Source organism: Festucalex cinctus, chromosome 9 (assembly GCF_051991245.1).
Source record: "Festucalex cinctus isolate MCC-2025b chromosome 9, RoL_Fcin_1.0, whole genome shotgun sequence".
Lineage (NCBI taxonomy): Eukaryota > Metazoa > Chordata > Actinopteri > Syngnathiformes > Syngnathidae > Festucalex > Festucalex cinctus.
In genome coordinates this window covers 17541091-17563665 of record NC_135419.1, presented here as the reverse complement: position 1 = coordinate 17563665, position 22575 = coordinate 17541091, and the positions used below count along the sequence as shown (strand labels likewise).

The following is a 22575-nucleotide window of genomic DNA, read 5'->3' as shown; positions in this document are numbered from 1 at the left end:
AAAAACAAAACAAAAAAAAATAAGACATCGTAGTGATTGAAAAATGAATCTGACATGACGCAAAGGTTCGAGCGTGTTCAATGTCACGACGCGGCGAGCCAAAACAAGCAAACATGGGCTCATCCCTCCTTTGCGTCCGATCCACTTTCATCCAGCTTTGATCCATCTTTCAACCCAATTGCCGTTAGCGTGTAGTCCCGTCATTTTTCCTCAGTCCATTTTGTGACAAACCCAACGATTTGACATTTTCGAGGAGGCTTGGACAAACACCAATCACTTTCCAATTTAATCTCATCAGGATCATTTACTGCGCTGTCGTCATCAATCCGACGTGTGTTTAAAGAAGTGTACAGCTGGATTCTCTCCTCCTATGCAAGAACGCAAGATTTTCAAACGTATGAGCAAGTCTCCATGTGAGTCCATTTGATTAGGACACGTACATTTCCCCGACATTGTCGTGTTGTGTCTAATTAACAAGCTCACGATGGTGAATACTGAACATCATGAATGTGCCATCTTGTGTTGACATTGTGGATTATTTTGATTTGTATTATCTGATAATGTCAACATATCAACGCAAAAAAACAATTTTAACCATGACATCGTGTCGCAATACACCACTGCATTCCAGATGTATTTATTTTTTTACCTAGTAGATTATTTTGAGTTATGAGATTTAAAGTTTAAAATGGTAGTTGCCATTCTGCCGTAGCCGTAATCAGGTGAATAATACGCCATGTCCATTTAGAGCGCTAGTGCGCTTTGACATTTTGGATTATTTTGATACAGTATTATTGCGACATTGTGGATCATTTCAAGTCATCATGTTTGGAGTCCAAATTGACAGTTAATGTCTGTAACTGTTAACAGGCATGATCACATGAAATATTCGACAGGTTAATTTAGCAGCAATGGGTTTTGACTGTGGATTAATTTGACACTACTGCAATTTTCCTGCCATTGCGCATTATTTTGAGTCATTGCACTTACAGTACATGGTGTCATTTATGACGCAAGCGTAAGTGATAGGAAGAGCATGAATGATACAATGATTGGACTGAGGCTTTGTGTATTATTTCGATACAGTATTATTGTGACATTGCTGAAATTGTGGATTATTTTAAGTCATCATGTTTACAGTCCAAATTGACAGTTAACATCTGCAACTGTTAGAAGGGGTGATCACATGAAATATTCTACAGGTCAATTTAGCAGCAGTGAGTTTTGACATTGTGAATTATTTTGACACGACAGCAATTTTTCTGACATTGCAAATTAGTTTGAGTCATTATGCTTTCAGTAAAGGGTGTCTTATATGATGCATGTGCAATTGATAAAATGAGCATGAATGAAACAATGCATTGACTGAGGCTTTGTGGATTATTTTGATGCAGTATTCATGCGAGTTTAATGTTTAAAATAGTAGTTGCCATTCTGGTAGCCGTAATCAGGTGAATAATACACCATGTTCATTTAGCGCGCTAGTGCGCTTTGACATTTTGGATTATTTTGATACAGTATTATTGCGACATTGCTGAAATTGGGGATTATTTTAAGTCATCACATGTTTACAGTCCAAATTGACAGTTAACGTCTGCAGCTGTTAGGAGGCGTGATCACATGAAATATTCTACAGGTCAATTTAGCAGCAGTGAGTTTTGACATTGTGGATTATTTTGATGCTGCTTTACTCCCATTTTCTCGACATTGCAGATTATTTTGAGTGAGTGCACTTACAATACAGGTTTTGTTTTGTTTTTTTATCATGCATGAGTCACCTACTAGTAGAGTATGAATTAATTATACACACATTGATTTGAGGCATTGACTTTGTGGATTAATTTGATACAGTATTTGCAACATTGCTGAAATTTATTATTTCAAGTCATAATGTCCAAAATGACAGTTCACATCAGTAACAATGTACATGTTAGGAGATGTGCTGGATCACATGGAACATTCTACAGGTCGATTTAGCGGGGGCAGTGAGCTTTTACTTTGTGGATTATTTTGACACTGATTTACCGCCATTTTCCTGACACTGCAGATTCTTTGGTGTCATTGTGTTTACAATACAGGCTGATTTTATGATGCATGCCTATCTGATTAGAAAAGCAAGACTTGTAAAACATCAAATTTGAGACTTACTTTGTGGATTATTTTAGCAACTGGCGGGGCGAGCGAATGAAAAAAAGTGCATAGCAGAATGCACTCCAAGGATTCTGGTATTCTAGTCAGGGAGGAAATCTGCCATCAACAGCCATTATTAATGGTAGCGATTACACAACGATTACATTGAAGTAGGCTGGAGTAAAAAGCCACGTTTCTTTTATCTCTCCATGCGTACAAATGGTAAAGTATACACTAAGTGTGTAGTATGTGTGCGTTTTCGAGCTAGTACTTTTCTCAGACTATCTTCACTTCCACAAACCATCTCCTGGCCAATTTGCAGAGATTTACAGTGGGGAAATGTCACAGCAGTTTCTCACCAACCACATGAAACAAACCGCCAAGCCATCGCACTCTCTCACACTCACACACATGCGGGCTGGTCCGCGTCGAGTCCCTCCGTTCGTCGCAGATTTGCCGCGGCGTACGAAAATGGCTCGCACTCGCACACCAAGTTGTCACACTGGCCGAGGTGGGCGCCAAAAGCCGCAGTGGTCAACAAATGTGCTTACAAATGAAAACACACACATGCATCGACTTATTTCCACTTCCCAGCCTAGCTTGTGCAGCGGGTGTATTTTTATCTGCCAGCCTGTGGAGTGCGCCTGTGTGATTATAGTTATTATGGGCCCTCACACACACACACACACACACACACACACACACACACACACATATACACCCCTGCACGATCTAATAGTGTAAAAGGAGCTCATCCAAGCGTTTGTCTTTCATGGAACAGTATGTCCTCGTACCAAACAAATTTCCTAGAAATAAAAGGGTCAATGGCAAGTATTAAGATTAGACTACAAGACTACATTAAAAAAAAAAAAAAAAAAAATAAAAAAAAAAAAAAAAAGATCACTTAAACCCGTAACACATTTTAAAGGGGCTGTCTGCCGGATTCACTCAGGAAAATGCACTTTTTAAATACAGGATGTACACACTTTAACTTTCTCTCAGTCTACACATCTGTGTTTTTGTTAATCTTTTGTGGTAATTTCGTCCTAAACCCCCACCTCCCCAGCCTGTATTTTGCCATTTTGTGTTTGTTTTGTAAACAGCGGGATGTTTCTGTGGAAAGACAGTATTTACAACCCTCCAGCCAATCGCAGAACGGGGGGGTGGCATGTCGCAAACGGGGCCGGGCGAACGTGTCAGCTGTGTGACGTCACTCCCGCAGCAATTTGAAAGCACGCACGGATTTTTTTTTTTTTCACTCACTCACTCACTCACTCACTCACTCACTCACTCACTCACTCACTCACTCACTCACTCACTCACAGAAGCTTACGTGTGTCTGCATTTAAAAAGTGCATTTTCCTGAGTGAATCCGGCAGACAGCCCCTTTAATTTACATTATAGTCACAATCTCATAGGGCACACATTGAAATGTTTGAAGAATATAGTGTATGTATAGTAGAGAGGTCTATACAAATAGATACTAAAATAGAGATAGCTCGATAGTTAGCTAGATAGCAAGATGCCTAGCCAGTTAGACATTTCTCAATTTGCGGTCTTCCTTGTGATCTTGAGAAACGTCAACAGCCGCGGTCCATTCTAGAAAGCCTAGCTAGATAGCCTAGCTATCGAGATAGATATCGTAACTCTTGCTAGCTAGGGAGCTAGTTTGCTTGCACGACAGATAGCTCAATAGATAGCTAGCTTGACAGCTCGATGGATCTATCGCCTACCAGCTTACTAGATAGATGTATTTTTTTTGTTTTATACTTTTAACTGTACTCTTCATTACTGCTTTTACTCTCTACTCTGCTTCTTACTTTGGACACCTTCCTGCCAATGGGAAAAGGGATACAAATTAATCAAACGCCTACAATCCCATACATATTTACTTTTGTAAACGTTCACTAATATGTTGTGTCCCATTTCTTAAAAATAAACAAATAAATGAAATAGCTCACTCGAGCTAGATCTATCAGCTAGCAAGAGTGAGAGCGAAAGAGTGAGCGCTATAAGACGGACGGACGGATGGAAAGATGGGAACTGTTGCCTAAGAGAGGTCGATAAGTTAAAGAGTTGCTCCATTATTGTGTTAATGAAGATTATTCATTCAAACAACCACAAACATGTGAAATACATTGAGACAATTTGTTGCATTTTCCTCACATAGCCCACTCATACTTCGGTTTTGTTACAACAAAAACATCCTTTTTCCAACAACAAACTCACAGAATTCGAAGATTCTTGATGCCAGAGAAGTCCACTTTGGTGATCCGTGTGATGTTGTTTCTGTTCAGGTCCCTGTAGGGCAAGAACGGGGAGGGGGGAAGAAAAATCAGTCATTAAACAAACCTTAAAAGCAAAAACAAAAGGTTGATCAGGTTCAACGAGCATCAACAAACAGTGTGCGTCTTAAAAAATGTAGGCCGGCCGAGCGTGAGAATGCCCGGCGGCTGTAGAGCCCACACACACGCATACCATCACTCGTGCAAACACACTCCAGCAACTAACCCCAAAATGTGCATTAAAGACTAAAACGAAGGAAATAAAGCAGCAGAATTTAAAAGCTGCTCATGTTTCCTGCCTGTCATTCAATCACCTTACGACGTATACAACGTGTAGAATGAAATGTGTGTTGACTGACTCCCTTCCTACGTCCGACTGTTTATTGAAACGCTGTTGCACACAACGCGGGCAACAAACGTAATTTTCCCTCTTGTTTCGCACACATACACGCACACCCCCGCATATATCGGCGTGTAAACAGTCCGGCTTTGGCCGAGGCAGCCCTCGCATGTGTGTTTTTCATAACACACCTAAACATTTATAAATCTGATTTAAGCCCCGTATTAGGTTTCAAGGGAGCTAATAGGAGCCATACTGCAGCACCAGACGTGGGCCGCAGGTCCAAAGTGGGGTCTGGGGGGGGGGGTTTGCCGTGGGGTTGCGGTACAAACGTACCCACACGAAGTGGCCGGTAAAAAATGAAAGGTGGAATGGAAGATTGGACCAAGGTACATGTTTTATCTTAGAAAAATGTCATAACACGGAGCGTAAAAAGGAAGTTGGTGTTTTGAGTTTAACACATTCCGTGACAAAAGGGGGCAGTATAACACAGTCGTAGACACAAAAATAAAGAAGAGTTTCACAACTATTCTAAGTAAGTTTGACGCTCTAATTAGTCATTCTTCGTAGGGGATAAATTGAGTATTGGTCAATTTTCTGTTATTACTATGTTTGTTATATATGTTGCTTGATGCTATTCGTCAGCCTGTCTATGGCATTTTTGTGTTGTCAGTTAGCATCAAGCTAAGTGGTTTGGCATAATATGTGTCATTAATTTTGTTTTGTATTGGCTTGTTAGAATGAATTTGAACAAGGAGTGGCATTAAACAGAAACCTCTTGCCAAACCTCTGCTTGAGTTGAATTCACTACCAACATACAGCAATCGTGTCTAAATATCTGCTCCAAGTTTAAAAAAAAAAAAAAAAAAAAAAAAAAAAAGGCCAAAACGCTGGCTTCTATGTTGACAAACCAGGATCACAAATTTCAAGGCATCACTCAACACTGAAATAATCATAATCCCGTCTCATATGTATTGAATTTGAATATAACCGGTGCGGTTATAAAATATACCGTACATACGGTATATTTTATTTTTATGGTGTATTTTTACCACAAGACCCACTATTTCATCCACAGGAACAAGTAAAATTAGCCGCCGGTGAAACGTTGTGGCAGAACCCAGCACAGTGTGTGTGTGTGGCACTGGCAGGCCGAATGTACCACGACTCACTGGGCCAGACAGTGATGGAAATCTGGAAAGAATCAAAGTAAGGAGGAGGAGGAGGTTGAAGGTGAGGCCAGGGGAACATCACGCCTCTGAAAAAGGTCAAATGTGGTGAAGCCGAAAATATGACATGAACTCTGCAGGGGGGGAAACTTTCAACACATTCCCCACACACAAACATTTGTCTTTGCTGCTTGTTAAAAGGCAAAAACAAAAGCAGACTTGTTTTTAAAACGGTTTCAAATTGTGCAGAATATCTTCTTTAAATTGAGATTAACATCTCGTGTCCCTACAAAAGATTTTCGCTTCCATGATTTTTTTTTTCCATTTCTTGCTCATGCTTATCTTTCACTCTTTCTCAGTTGACTAAACACTTTCTTTGCTTTTTTTTCCTTCCCCTGTAATCTGCTTTGCGTTCTTTCTAATCTCCCCTCTTTTATCTCAATCTCTCGCTGCTTTTTACAGTTGGCTACATTTTCCCCTCTTGTCTTTTCGCCATCACTCCATCCTTATCTCCATCTCGCTCGCTTGCTGTGGAAACTCCGCTGCCTCGCCGCAAGTCAGGCAAACAACACATGAGGCCAGGTGGAAAGCTGCATAATAAATAGCAGTCACACAAACAGAGGATATGACAGGCAATCTCTGAGGAGATATTTATTTGCATTTTTTTTTTTTTTTTTTTTTTTGCTTTTGGATGCAGTGAGTTATCAAGTGCATCATTAAACGTAGAGAGGATTTCCAATTTCTGAGTTTTAATGACAGAGATTTTTTGATTTCATTTCAATTCTGAACTCAAATGCTGATGAAGTCAAAGGCAGTTGGGGGAAAAAAGAAAAAAGATTGCCAAAATTTGATTATATTTGGACAGTTTCATCAGCATCCTGGAAGTATTAAGATAATTTTAACAAAAATATAAAATAAATAAATAATATTATATCAAAATAACACTTTTTACTTAATGAATTTAAAGACAGAATATAAATTGGCTTTTTAAAAATGCCTGTTCAAATAAAAAATAATAAAATCATATTATTAAGGCAGTTTGGGGGGGGGACAGGTTGCCGAAATTTGTTTTAAAATTATATTTGGACATTTTAATCAGCACCCTGGAAGTATTAAGATCATTTTAATAAAAATATAAATAAATTAATTAATAAAATAACACGTTTTATTTAATGAATTTAAAGACAGCCAGAATATAAATTGACTTTAAAAAAAATGCCTGTACAAAAAAATAATAAAATCAGATTTGGAGAGTTTCAATTAATTAATTTCAGTTGTTTAAAAAAATAAAATAAATAATCAATACATGCTGCTGAAGTAAAAGACAGTTGTGGTCATTAGCTAATTTAACACTCTTTTGTTAGTCAGATCACATTAACACATTTATGCCAAGATGTTTTGATACTGTGTCCCGATTTTTTATTTATTTTTTGCCTCAGTACGAGCTCAGAAGGGGGAAACCATTTTGTAGTCAGGCTAATGCTAGCTATTTTTCCATTGTGACAAATTACTAAAATGATTTTTGTTTCATAAATAACTGATGGCTTGAATCAGTAACAAGTAGCTGTAGTTCTGTTTAAGTATAGAGTGTAAGTACTTTTTGACACTGCTACTGGAATGAAGCTAAAAAGGGGAATCCTGACTCCAAATGCTCTTTGGCTCTTCGTCTGTCTCTTCTACAACACGTCTTGTTTGCCTTTTCTTGACCTTTGAGCTTCTTTGCTTCCTCTCTGTCTGGGACAAGTTGACAAGTTTCCTCTCTCGGACATTTCACTCTTCTGAGGAGCGCAAAAAGTAGGGGAAAAAAAGGGGGGTCCTGGACTTCCTGCGCTAATCTCTTGTTATTTTTTCCACAAAGCTCTTTTCATGGCTCCTCCCTTTCTTGCTCTCAGATAGGTATGCTCAATTTCGCCCTGGAAGACTCGCAGCCACGCAAAGGAATCCTAATTGCCCACTTCCTTTTCTTCCCCCCATCCCCTTGACCAAGTTCTCTGGCGTGTCCGTCCCCGAAGGAAGGAGAAGAAAGGGGCTGACGTCGGGCATAAAAACTCAATAGGCGGGTTATGTGATGTAACATTAGCTGCTGATAACTGATATGGCAAGGTGAGCATTGGAGAGGAGCTACTTCTTAAAAAACAACCATCCTTGTGTGCCAATAAAGATGAATTTATCAATGCCAATTTTGTCATTCATGTACTTCAACATGCTGACCGTCCACCCGCGTTTTTCCTGGCGGAACTTACAGTGCGAGAGCAAACATTTGCAAACACCACTGAGAGGAATCTGCCCGGCCTTGGCAGGTTTCTTGCCATCGCAGCACGGCGGCGAGATTGTTCCTCGTGTCGCCTTTGAACATTTCCCAGAAGACATCTGGCGTGTCGACCCTTTCAGCTGGACCGTCTAAGTTGCTTTGTCACAGGGCGGAATGAAGACGCTGCCAAAGGAAACCGACGCAAACCCGGGTCGACCTTACGTCCCAAAAACAGATGAAAGAGGAGCCAGGACAAGAAAAGAAGTGAAAAGTTGGTCACATTTTTTGGATGCTGATGGCCACTAACTTGGACTTCCTTAAAAGGGACAATCCAGTCTTCTGCTGTCTTCATACTTGGTTGACTGCTTTGCTAGTGCAGTTGGTGAAGTGTGAATGGAGGAATTAGAACTCGCTTTCTGTCACGTGTAATTTGACTGAATGACATCATATCATAATAGAAGTGAATCGTGATACTGTGTCAGAATTGGAGTTAATGATTAAAATTAAGGTAACAGAAAATATGGAGTAAAGTTTCATGATTCAATAAAATATGTAAGTCTGAAATATAACGTCTAAATTTTATAAAATGTACATATAAACATTAAATTAAATGTACAAAAAAATATATGGAAAAATATATAACTTAACTACAATAAGAAAATAAAAATAAAATTTAACAAATTAAAGATAAAAGTTATTACAAATTATTTTGATCACTATTATAATTTTAAAAGTTAAAATATAGCTACTATTAAAAATATAATAAAAAAATAATTAAAAAATAATAAAGTAAAATAAATAAATATTAAAATATAGATAAATAAAATGATATTGTAACAAAATAAAATATGGTGTCATTATTTTTCAATATATGTATAATAAAGTTTAAAAAAAATATACATATTAATATATTAAATTATTTTCTTAAATGAAGTAACAGCCAATCCGGAGTCCCATTCAATGTATTTTCTTTTTTTTTTTTTTAATTCAAATTCACTCAATGTAATAAAAATGATAGCTCTGTCTTGGATCCAATGCAATTCATCAAAAAGGTAAAAAATATCAAATAAAAAATAGCTTGAGTTCTTGTCAAAGCATCATAATTATAGTTGATCGAATTATATCATACTGTTAAAAGGGTTTGCATCATTTTACTGTACAATGTAATAGGTGTAAATCAAATCAGATCGGAATTTAACCGTAATCGGAGTGATTTGTATCGTAAAATTGGAGCGAATGACGTCATAATTTGAGTGAATCTTATCGGAAGTGAGCGGACTCACATCGTAAGTTGCATCCAATCGGAATCGGGGTGAATCGTATCATATTAAAATTTGAATGAATTACAGATCGTAATGAGTAAATCGTATCAAATTGGAATTGGTGTTAATTGTAATTAATAATGTAATTGACATCAATGACGTCATAATCGGAAATGGAGACAATCTATTGTCACTTAAGTAGCTTGACAGTTTTGATTCAGTGGGCAACTTTTTGTCAGATGCCAAACGCTAATGTCAATGCTACGAACCAAATAATCACGAGACATTTGCAGCAAAGCCACATTGTAATTTTGCAAACAAATCCAAGACACAAAACTTCAACATACTTCCTTGACACCAATCACTACTCTTCTAGTCGTCGTGGCTTTCACGCCATCTTGTGGGATCTTTAAGCATGATAAAAGGCATCTAAAAACTAGCAACGAACCGCAAAGAGCTGAAGATACGTGCCACGATAAAGCTCAAATGGGTGAATTCATGAATAAGCAAACTGCAGTAGGAAGTAGTTGAGTATCTTTTTTTGTCCAATTAGTTGTCAGCTTGTGTCACCGCGCCAATGATGTCACGCGATCGCCATCCCCGCCCACACACATTCTGTGCTGGAAGCCCGATCAGGATTTAGCATTCCAAAATCAAACCGACGCAGACGGCTTTGTGGAAACATGACTTCACTGCCCAATTTTCAGTTTGTGTTGACTTCCCTTCCTCTGTCACATGAACGCGTCTTGCAAATTCAGCGTATTCGCTTGCTCACGTGATTTACAGCATTTTTAAAAAAAAAATTAATTGTTATTGCCGCAAAGCAACGTCCTTTTGCCAACGCTAATCTCGCTCAGACTGAAGAAGAAGAACAACAACATCACGGCTTGGTGACGGGGACGACGGTGGGCCCACATGAAAAGAAGAGCCAGCCCGGCGAGTGTCCCTCCCTTATTTGAGGGTGGCGAGCTAAACGAGCTCGTAAAGCGTCGCCGTGTTTGCTTTGCGCCGCGAGAGTTTATTGGGCGACTCGCTTCTGTCTGGATTTACTCATGCAGGACACTGTGGTGGCGGTGGTCGTGTTTTGACTGCTTGGTGAGACGCCTCTCAAGAACAATGACGCACTTTATCAGTGCAGAGAGATTCAAACAAGAAAATGATGACTCACTCAGGAATAGCTAAGAATCAATTGGGAGAAGTTTTGATTAGCAGGTGTATTAAAGCATTGCGGCAAAATTGGGGTGCAGTACTTGGCTACTACCTGCAGGCGCGCTCTTTAGTCAGGCTCTAGTTTGTGAACATTCGCGAAGACAAAATGCAACATAATCCGAAGTCGAGTTTCATCTTTCACAGTAAAATTAATGAAAATAGTCTGTAGCCCAATTTAATGCTTAAAATATATAAACACATATGTAAATACAAATTCAAATAAAAAGGTGAAAATATCTGAGATTATAAAAGACAAATAAAATGTATTTAAATTTGGGTAACAGAAAATATGGAGTAAAGTTTCATGATATAAAATATGTAAGTCTGAAATCTAACGTCATTATTTAAAAAATATATATATATATATTATAAACATATTACAATTAAATGTAAATATTATATATATATATATATATATATATATATATATATATATATATATATATATATATATATATATATATATATATATATATGGAAAATATAGAACTAGAATAAGAAAATAAATAATAAATAATAAATAAATTTAACAAATTAAGTTAAAAATCATTTCAAACTATTTTGATCACTATTATAATTTAAAAAAAATCAAATACTATAGGTACGATTAAAAATTGTAATTAATTCAACTGATAATTTATTATTAAAAAAATAATCTAAAAAAAATGACAAAGTGAAATAAATAATAAATATTAAAATATAGATAAATAAACTGAAATTGTAATAAAATAACATATGATGTCATTATTTTTTTATAAATAAGTTCCATATATATATATATATATATATATATATATATATAGTTATATATATATATAGTTATTTATTGTCATGATTTAAAAAAAATAATAATAATTAAGCAACAGCCAATCTGGAGTCCTGTTCAACATGGATAAAAGTTAGTTTTTTTAATCGCTTTATTTAAATAAATATTCACTCAATTTAATTACATTGCTAGATCTGTCTTGGATGCAGTGCAATTCATCCAAAATGTAAAGGAAAAAAAAAAGGCTGACTTGTTAAGAAAAATGCACATTGCAGGGTGTTGACAAGAAACATTTCCCTATCAGATCTGACCCTTCACCTCGACTATCTTAAACATCTTAGAAAATCTCTTGTTGCGACAAAGAGCATCACGACCGACCGGCGGTCTTGCCGGCTGCAGAAAATGAAAGCCAACAAGCAGACGGGACCAGAGAACGAGTTGCTTTGGTGACAGTCGCCTAACAAAACAGTGGGCCGCCTTGTTAATGTCAAATTAATCCAAACACAGACACGTTATTTTAGTGCGCGCACACACACAGTCTGATCTGTTCCACCATTCAGACAAAGGCAGCAATTCACATTCATCAAATTTTCCATCAATCTCATGTTTGAGCCACAATAATACACAAAGTCAGAGACATGTTCGTCCCGTGTGTTATATTTGCACTGTTAATGATGCCTGCACCAAATGATGGCATGTGATCTCACAACGTGCTCAAAGACAAAACATAAGAACGGAACTTTGGCAAAAACGAAGAGAAACGTTTGAAAAACGTGGAATCCGAAATCTTCTAATTGAAAACAGGCCTCGTCTAATCTGCATATGCATAATTCACTGGTGCCAAGACGAAACCTACTATGTTCAAATTCGGTACATCCCCCCCCCCCTCCACACAAATAAATTATTGGACATTCCACGCGTGTGTTATTCTTACTATGAACAATTTTTGGGGTCTCCTGAAAAAAGTGATGATTTTGGAGGTATGAGGTCTGGGCCTGATGCCGGCGATTCATGATATACGACTCAGATATTCACCTTGTTGGGTATTTATTTATTTATTTATTTATTTATTTATTTATGTTATGTAATTCGCAACCGATGCAGAATTTTTTTTTTAGGCTGATTCCAATATTTGGCAGAATACAATTTGGATAACCGGTAAATTAACCGGTCATCAGAAAAAAATATATTTTAGTCCCGTATCATTTACAACAATAAATATATCATTTGCATGTGAAACAATTGTCCTTAGCATATTTGTTTAATGTTAATATAGAGAGAGAAAAAATTGCCAATATTTTTGGGAGGGTGGGGAATATTTTGACCTTCAATGCTTATCTTATGTTGTATTATGCTAATATTTAAAAAGAAATGTCAAATGAAAATAAAATAAGCAATTTTTGCTGATTTTAAAAGAGCGAATAATGGCTGATTAAATCAGCTGGCCAATGAATGGGTTGGGCCGGTGGAAGTGATTTTACATTTTCTTTTGATTGGTTCCTTCGTTTGTTGTCAAAAAAGTGGTCAAAATACTCTAAAACAGCTGGCAGTCAACGAGCTAAATACCAAATTTAATGAAAGCTTAACAGTAAATTATCATCAGCAGACTGCAACAGAGATACTGGAAGAGTCACAGAAAGGCATGCTGGCATCCTCGTCCAGATCACATGCCACAACCTGGCATTTTGTTTGGCTGTATCATCATTCACTCACAATTTCAATTTTGAATCCTTCATGTGTGTATGTACATGTGTTGTGTGTGTGTTGCAGTTTCCCAGAAAGCCCGAAAACCAAAACGCACTTTAGCCAGCTGGCCGGCCGAGCGGCACAAAAAAAAAAAAAAAAAAAAAAAAAAAAAAAAAAAAGTCATGAAAGAGAAGAAGAAGGTCAGCTGGAGCGTCACCCACTGACCTACAAGCACCAGCCCAAACTTTTTTGGTTTGGCTCAAGGGCATCAAACAGTGTGCGACCGCGGGATGATCAGCGGCATAATAAAAAGCTGCTTGTGGCTTTTTTATGTTGCACTTCAACAACAACCAAAAAAAAACGTCTGCTACAGCAATAACGCTGTGTGCGATGACATCAGCGTCATCGTGCCCGCGTTCTCGCTGAGGCGTCCCGCAAACATGCAGAAGTGCAGCACAAAAAAAACATGGCCGACGACGCGTCCAAAACTCAAAGTGAACACATTGCGGTTGGATGAAATTCACGGTCACGACTTCAAGCGTCTCAACGGTCCGTGCGGTTGTTCGACTTAATCGGGGCTCGCCGCCGTGGAATGTTGCCGCCAAGAAGAGTGTGGCACTTCTCAGGGCCGGCCACCAATCAGAAGAGACTTTTGAGTACTTTGCTAATAGGTCTTAGCACTAGCACTGGCTTAATGAAATAATAACACTCCAGCGTGCATGTTAGCGTACCTAGCTAGGCAGGTATGAATTGGACCCCTGAGTGAGCTCTCACACTAATTTTCCTCAGGTTGGTGGTTCAGACTGTTGTGACCCCCCCCCACCCAATCCCATTCACCCTTCATCCCTCGTCTTAATTAGATGCAAATGAGGTCTCAAGTGGCTTCCCAAGGGAGGGAACCCGAGAGAAGTGACTGGCCTGAGGAAACATTCGTGTGAGCGTCACCGTTTTGTTAACCTTCCAAACGTTCAATTGACAATCCTGAAGAAAAGGTTTCCTCCTGCTGGCAAAAGTCAGCGTGAAGTCTTAGAAATCAAGTTCAAGGTGCAAAATGGCTAATATGACATTTCACATCAAATTAGCATCTTAGGTTAAACAACTACAGCTACTACAGCCACTCAAAAGCAATTGTGACAGGCAGGAGCCTGTCCTGTGGCTAGCTAGTCTGATGCTAACGCCATGGATAGGAAATAGCCCTCACATTATTCGCACATTGTTAGCACTTTGGGATAAGAATTTACAACAATCGCTACTAGAAACAGTCAAAAGCAAAACGGACGAAAACAAAAAAAATGAAAAAGGCCTCTACCAACATGACAACCAAGAGTACGTAGTGTAGCTAGCTTCATATTAGCACAGTTGGTCACGTTAGCTAACGCTTTGGAGAGTAATTCGCTCTTATGTTTTTTTCCCATAAGTAAAGAGCTAACAACAATAACTGATAACACATTCCAAAGCAATAGGCCCGTAAAAAAATAACATTCAAGCCAGTAGCCTTTTGCTAGGCTTAATAGCGAAACTGGCTCAGCTAGCCAAATGAGGCTGAACAATTAAATAGATGAATTTGCAAATAGTAAAAGGGTAAAAAAAAAAAAATGTTTTTTTTGTTTGTTTGTTTGTTTGTTTGTTTTTCTGTGCTGTGATTGGTCAGTCTGCATTGAGTAAAATGCCAATTCCAAGCTGTGTTTGGGACGACTATTTTCAATTTCGATTGACTCCCCCACCCCTCTTCAGGCAGCCGAGCTGGTCCCCCGTGGTTTTCAATATTCCATGGCAGGTTATTCAGGGGTTATTTTCACCACCATTGACTTTTATTCCCACTTCTCTCCACCTCTCAACCTGTGTCTTGTACTTGTAACCACTACTGGGACTATTTATTTTTTTTTTAAGATTAGCATTCTCCATGTGCATGCATATGGTTTGAACTAGCGATAAAAAGGAGAGTAAAAATAGTAGTAGTCAGCTGTTGTTTTAGAAGTAGTAGAAGTAGCCAGCAAAAATGATTTTCCACTGAGGGATAAACGAGAGTTCCCTTCTCAAAACTCCTGTTGCAATATTAAAATGTGGGTTCATGTGGAAAAAAGTATTGGAACCCGTGAGTATCCAGGATGTAACAATACAAATTTCATTTGCACTTTCTATAAGATGCCTGATGATTGGATGTCTCAAAAGATTACCATAACTGATTATCCTGCAGTGTACAATGAAACAACACAGTCATATGCAGGGTGCACACATATCATCATCGGCCCTAATTGGAGTTTGGTTCCCCGACAAAAGTCAGCAAAGGCCTGATTATCAGCTATCTCAAAGATTATCCCGGGAGATTGGATCTTTCATCCTTAACCTGTTCTCAAAACAATCGTAAATGTTAAAGCTGTTCATTATTTACCATCTTAATGCCCCTTGGGTACTGCAACAGGTATCTAGAGGAGCAGACTCACATTGTGTGGAGTACAAAGTATAGTATAAGAGTATAGTTAAGCCAATAATCGCGATTATCCTGTGGTGTGACGCGTTGTTGTTTTTTTAAGCAAGATTTTCATCCCCGATCTGCTCCAAAAACAATCGTAAATGGTAAACCTGTTCAACATTTACGATCTGAAATGTCTCAATATCCTTTGACAGGATACCCACATACCAATGTCAGGACAGTAGTTAAGCCAATAATCGCGATTATCCTGTGGTGTGACGTTTTAAGAAATTTTCCTCCCCAATCTGCTATAAAAACAATCGTAAATGTTAAACCTGTTCAACATTTACGATCTGAAATGTCTCAATATCCTTTGACAGGATACCCACATACCAATGTCAGGACAGTAGTTAAGCCAATAAACGCGATTATCCTGTGGTGTGACGTTTTAAGAAATTTTCCTCCCCAATCTGCTATAAAAACAATCGTAAATGTTAAACCTGTTCAACATTTACGATCTGAAATGTCTCAATATCCTTTGACAGGATACCCACATACCAATGTCAGGACAGTAGTTAAGCCAATAATCGCGATTATCCTGTGGTGTGACGTTTTAAGAAATTTTCCTCCCCAATCTGCTATAAAAACAATCGTAAATGTTAAACCTGTTCAACATTTACGATCTGAAATGTCTCAATATCCTTTGACAGGATACCCACATACCAATGTCAGGACAGTAGTTAAGCCAATAATCGCGATTATCCTGTGGTGTGACGTTTTAAGAAATTTTCCTCCCCAATCTGCTATAAAAACAATCGTAAATGGTAAACCTGTTCAACATTTATGATCTGAAATGTCTCAATATCCTTTGACCGGATACCCACATACCAACATCAGGACAAATTTTAACACTAATCAACAGTCAGATTGTAATAAATCTCGAGAAAATTCACGTTAGTGATTATCTTGTGGTGTGGGATGTGTTAATAAAGATTTTCCTTACACAACTGCTCGGAAAATGGTAAAAACCGACCGTCATAAGTGTTGATCCTGTTCAATATTTACGATCACAAATCCTTGAGTACGTCATCAACACATTTATACCATTTGGCACCATGCTGCCTCTCACAGGTCAGTCTTGGTACTACAATGGACAGCTGGTTGTGGTCTTCAAATAAAAGTTTTGCACAAAAGTCCCTGCATCATAGAAAATTGAGTGTTGTGTAATCTACTAAAGCAATTTATCAATGCTAAAAATCGTCTCATGACGCACCACATTGAAAATGGCAATCCAAAGGGTCTGACATGGATTAAGTTATCGACTCAAATATGCACACAATTAGAAACAAGTGTTGCTGGAAGCACGTGGGGCGACAATGATCCGACGTCTCGCTCTGTTTTCCATTCAGCGTCCGCAAATAAACAGCCGCCGGGGGACCCAAACCGCAACAGATCTTGTGAGTTTAAACAGCAATTTGCGCCAGGACGTGAGCAAATGTGACAAACGTCGTCATCCGACGCTGTTTTGCGGACGCGCTGGAATGAGAGTGGGCAGCTTGTTGCTTTCTTCCCACCGAGTGCAGATCGTCACGTCGAGTGGATAATACAGTTCACTGAAAAGTCCAATAAAAAAAATGGTTAGGAAGGGATTAGGGAGTCGGGAATAAATGAAGGATTCTAAATGGAGTAACTGTGATATTAGCTGGTTTAAAACCCGTAGGCGTTATTGTGACCCGTTTTGGGCTTTTGATGGTTCTGACCAAGTCATTTCAAAATAAGATAATGCCCAGGGGTTAAAAATCAGCCAATTTTGAACAATTTTTCTCAAATGTTCTGCCTATAGTTCATCTGTTTAGTGTTGTAAATGTTAAGGAGACAAAAAAAAGTGATTTTCTATTAATTGGCTGATTATCGGATTTTTATTCTGTCAGACATCTGAATCTGCATCTGCCTCAAGAAATCCATATCCGTCTCGCCATACATTAAAGGACCATTGTGCAGTTTGTCACTTTTTTTTTTTTTTTTTTTTTTTACTCACGACTGTCACCTCTGGCCCAAAGTGTGGGCCAGAATTATGTTCAGCGAAAATGAAGTTTAAAAAAGTTGCATTTTTTTTTATTTTATTATATTATATTATTTTATTTGTATTTTTTATTTTTTTATTCATTTCAATCAATTACATCAGTTATATTTTTTGCAGTACAGTCAGTGGAGATTTCTGGCATGTGCAACATGTGCAGCCGCACATTGCGCGAGTTGGTTTTCTACAGTAGTCACAAAATGGCATTTTTTTTATAGGGAGTTTGCATCCTTGCGAGGACATGAACATTTAAAGATTTAGCTAATCACGTTAAAGTGAGAAGTTATCAATGCCAAGTTTTGGGTGGGGGCTGGGCACTGTGGTCTCACACCTGGTGATGATTGAAGGTGAGAGAATACTGTCAAGTGCTATTTTTCAAATTCAAAAACATACTAAAAAAAATGTTTTGTTTTTTTTTTGTTTTTTTTAGGGGAGCTGGAACGCATTAATGAAATTTCCATTCATTCCAATGAACAAAGACGATCTGAGTTATGTATAGCACTTATAATTGGACAAAATTTTTTTTAAATAAATACCATATTTGCCTACAGATGCCACAAGATGGCATCGAAGGACAACTCTTGTTAAAAAATAAAAAAATAAAATAAAATAAAAAAATAAAAATAAAAATAAAAAAAATAAAAAAATAAAAAGTTGTAGTTTTTTTGGGGGGGAGTTTGGAACGTATTAATTAATTTCCATCCATTCCAATGAACAAAGATGATCTGAGTTACGTATAGCACTTATAGTTGGACCAAAAAATAAATAAAAATAAAAATAAAATAAAAATACCATATTTGCCTACAGATGCCACAAGATGGCATCTAAGGACAACTCTTGTGTAAAAATAAAAAAATAAAAATAAAATGTGGTTTTTTTTGGCACCAAGGTGCCACTGGATGCTAACTGGATGCTAACTAAAAAATTCTGCTATTACAAAAAAAAAAAAAAAGGCAAATTTGTGTAAGCTGAAAAGCAAGAATTTACTTCATAGTGGATAAACAAGACAACACACACAGACAGTATGACAAAACTGCAAACTCATTGAATAGGACACAATATAGTGGATACAGAATGATTCTGAAACAGCCTTGGACAGCCAGAAGTGTTAATGCATTGTTACCACCCCCCTGAATATTCCTCCTCAAGGGGGTCCAACCTTCAAATCCCCCCTTCCATCACAGCCTGTTCTAATTATGTACTTTCTCAGAGTGTCAACTTCTTCAGGGGATTGCTGCATAAAAGCCAACAGGTCCCGGAAGGTCACCAAACAAACAAACAAAAAAAAAACTTTATTACGTAAGTGAAAGGTGTCATCCAAAAGTATAGGTCCTTAATATCACCCCAAAACTTATGAAGTAGCACCTTCTGGAAAAGAAATCATCCTCCAGTCCGACTTTCACCTATCAGCATCAAATTTGGTAGACGCGTCGAGCGCAACAGGACGTACGAAAAAGCCTCAGTGAGCCGTGCTCAAAATTCAACAGGCAGTCGGCCATTTTGGTTTGAAGCAGACACAATGGGCCATTTTCAAAACTCGATTTTTGACCATTCCTATAGCAGACAGTTGGGCGATGCTAAATTGCAAAAAAAAATTTGATAAATCACAGCTTGGACAATATATATATACATATATATATACATATATATATACATATATATATACATATATACATATATATATACATACATATATACATACATATATACATACATATATACATATATATATATATATATATATATATATATATATATATATATATATATATATATATATATATATATATATATATATATATATATACATATATATATATATATATATATATACATACATATATACATATATATATATATACATACATATATATACATACATATATACATATATATATATATATATATACATACATATATACATACATATATACATATATATATATACATACATATATACATATATATATATACATACATATATACATATATACATATATACATACATATATACATATATACATATATACATACATATATACATATATACATATATATATATATATATATATATATATATATATATAGTAAAGGGTCCAGGGTCCAGTGTGATGATGCATCATCACAGCATGCAAATCATATCAGCGCTCCGCTCGAAACCTTTGCACTGATTGTGTTTGTTGTCTTTGGCTCGGCTGTGTTGTGGATCACCCGCGGGGGATTTTTTTTTTTTTTTTTTTGCTCCACCATTTGCATGCATAATCACTTCCATATAGCTTTGCAGCATAGGTGTGTGCGCGTGACTGTGGCATCATCACACTGCACTCAACAGGTTGGGAAAGTGTCCAACTCGTTCAGCTCGTAAACCTAAACGTACTAGAATGCAAACATTGTAAATCAAGTACTTGAATACAACACAAGCTGTCAAAAAATAGTGTAGCTGGTTGATCATGACTAAATAACTCAATTAATTAAGCTTGTTAGTAGGATGACTACGAGAGATTGAGGGACCCTGAAGACAAAAGTATGCCATTATGTTTTTTTTGTTTTTTTTATAACCTTAACAAAAAGTCATGACTATTTCATCAATTTTAATTGCTGATAAATGGGCTTTTATAACTTTTTTTCCCCACTTAATTAAAAACAAAAACAAAAAAAGACTTCATCTTACACGTTAGGTTCAAAAAGAAAATTGGGAAAATGTTGCGTATCATTCAAATTCTGAGTGGCAAATCTTTATTGCTAATCCCAAAACTTGAACATTTCTTCTTAAAGTCACTTTAAAAAGTCAACACTTTTTTTTCCTTTTTTTTTATGGGGGGGGGGGTTGCCAAGAACACACGTCACATTTCCAGATGAAGTTGGAAAGAATTTCAAGTTAAGTAGTAAATCATCTTTTTGAAGACAAAAATATTTTAAAAATTATTGGTTTTAAAAGTCAGCAATGTTTCATTTACTCTAAATCGTAATTGGAAGATACTTTTGAGAACTTTTCCACTTAGCTTTGTTTAAGACAACGCTTTATTTTTCAAATGGTCGCTTTAGGAAAGTTGGAAAAAGTTGTGTTAAACTCAACTTCTATGTGGCAAATTTTCATTTTTAAACAAAAAAAATCAAATCAAAACTAGTACTGTTTCATTAACTCTAAATTGTGGTTAAAAATATGATGTTTGAGTGTGTATTTATATTTTTATATATTTATGGGGGGGGGGGGGGGGGGGGGTAATTTCCAATCAAAGTGGTTAATATTTTTTTCTTTCTTTTTTTTTATGTTAATCAATCAAAAATGTCTTCTTCAAATCAGTACTGTTTCCTCAACTCCAAATAGTAATAAAAGTTACTTTTGAGAGTTTATAATTTGGCCTTCAGTCCATTTTAAACGACATTTTGTGACATGCCTTATTAATTCTCTATTTTAAATAAAGAAAAAAAAATTCAGGTCTTTGCCAAGAATCTGTTAGGGTCTTTACTTTATAAAGTTTGGGTGCATGTAACTCTACTTTTAACTCATTTTGCTCCCAAGCTACATTTTATTTTAAATGTGTTAAGTCTCCCAAAGACGTATATATATGTTTTTCATGTTTTTGTTTTTTTTTTGGTTTGTTTAAGGTAGAGCATACATAAGGCAGCCTCTCAACTGCAAAGAACGGTTGAAGAAATGGTAGTTATTACACAAACGGCCAGCAGGTGGCAGCAGAGTAAAAGAGATCAACCAGGACCATGTTGAAAAAAAGCTCAAATACTCACAATTCTAAATAAGATTTGTGATTAATGATGAAACTTAGCTAACTGCTGCAAAACGGAAACAGATAGAAATATAATTTTCCTTATGGAAGAAGAGACTTTCATCTTTCTTTTGGTAGGTTCCATGTTTTTATAGCAATGGAACACAAAATTCTGTCCGTGCAAAATCAGTCAAAATCCAGTAAAACAGCCGGGAGTGAAGGAGATTGCTTCTGTGAAAATGGCTACGAGTCAAATGAGTTAAGTGTCAAAACTTTTACATTAAAGTCCCAAACTTGCTTGCTGACAAAAATGTTGACTGCAAGGAATCGTTTTAGCTTCCCATCATCAATTATGTCAACACCTGAAAAGTGATTTGCTCAAATATGAAAGACGCAACAATTGTGGCGCATGCACACTTACAGGCGCTCAGCCCCGCGCGGGATCCCCTTCGGTACCGTCTTGAGCCCCAGACCCTGACAGTCCACATGGGATCCGGAGCAGCTGCACTTGTGCGGGCATGCGTGCGCGCCCGACACGCCGCACAGAAGCAACGCCAGGGCCACGCAGAGAGCCCAAAGCCGGCTGGGTTCGGCCCCCCGACGCATGATATCCGCTCAGAATGAATTCAAACCAGAAATCCGCACGGCTGGGATTGAAAGCTGGATCTCCGAGGTTTTGCAAAAAGAGAAAAAAAGTTCCACCTAAGGGTCAAAAAGTGTGGAACAAAGATTCCTTTTTTTGTTGAAGTTAAATCACATTAAAAAATGAGGCAAAAACGTGCAGTGAAGACGTTCACGTTCATCCATCAAGTCGATGCGTAAAGTCTCCAAAAGTGGTTCCCCCCCATTCAATCCGGTAAGTCAGCACATCCAAAACTTCTCCGACGGGGGAGGTGAAATGTTTAGTCGGGGAGGGGGAAATAATAGCCAGTGTAATCCCATCCACGGCCGGCCAATAAAAGAAGTGATGTCATGAAAAGAATCGTAAAAGAAGGAGAAAGAAAAAAGAAGTAGTCACCGGGAGGGAAGTTTAGAGGGAAGTGGCGCAGCTCAGACTGGTGCGCACTGAGGTTTGGAGCGAGGAGAGCACCCCCCACCCCCTTCATTCCTCCCCCAAAAATCATCTCCTCCCTCCTTCTCTCTCTCTCTCTCTCTCTCTCTCTCTCACTTTCTCTCCTCCACAACACTTCAAATGTTACTATCCTTCAAGCTATTCTAGGGGCATTTTGTGCTATTCAGTTGTTTTTTTCCGGGCCATT

General features: G+C 37.4%; 1 protein-coding gene across 1 annotated transcript in view; it reads right to left on the bottom strand.

Moving 5' to 3' along the window:
- Positions 1–21922, bottom strand: part of slit3 (slit homolog 3 (Drosophila)) — a 275614-nt gene extending 253692 nt beyond the window's left edge. Inside the window, exons 1-2 of the mRNA XM_077532803.1 lie at positions 21738–21922; positions 4360–4431 (exon numbers count right to left, since the gene is read on the bottom strand). Of these exons, the coding sequence (XP_077388929.1) occupies positions 4360–4431; positions 21738–21922 (257 nt within the window). The remainder of the gene's footprint in view (positions 1–4359; positions 4432–21737) is intronic.
- Positions 21923–22575: the final 653 nt, after the last annotated feature.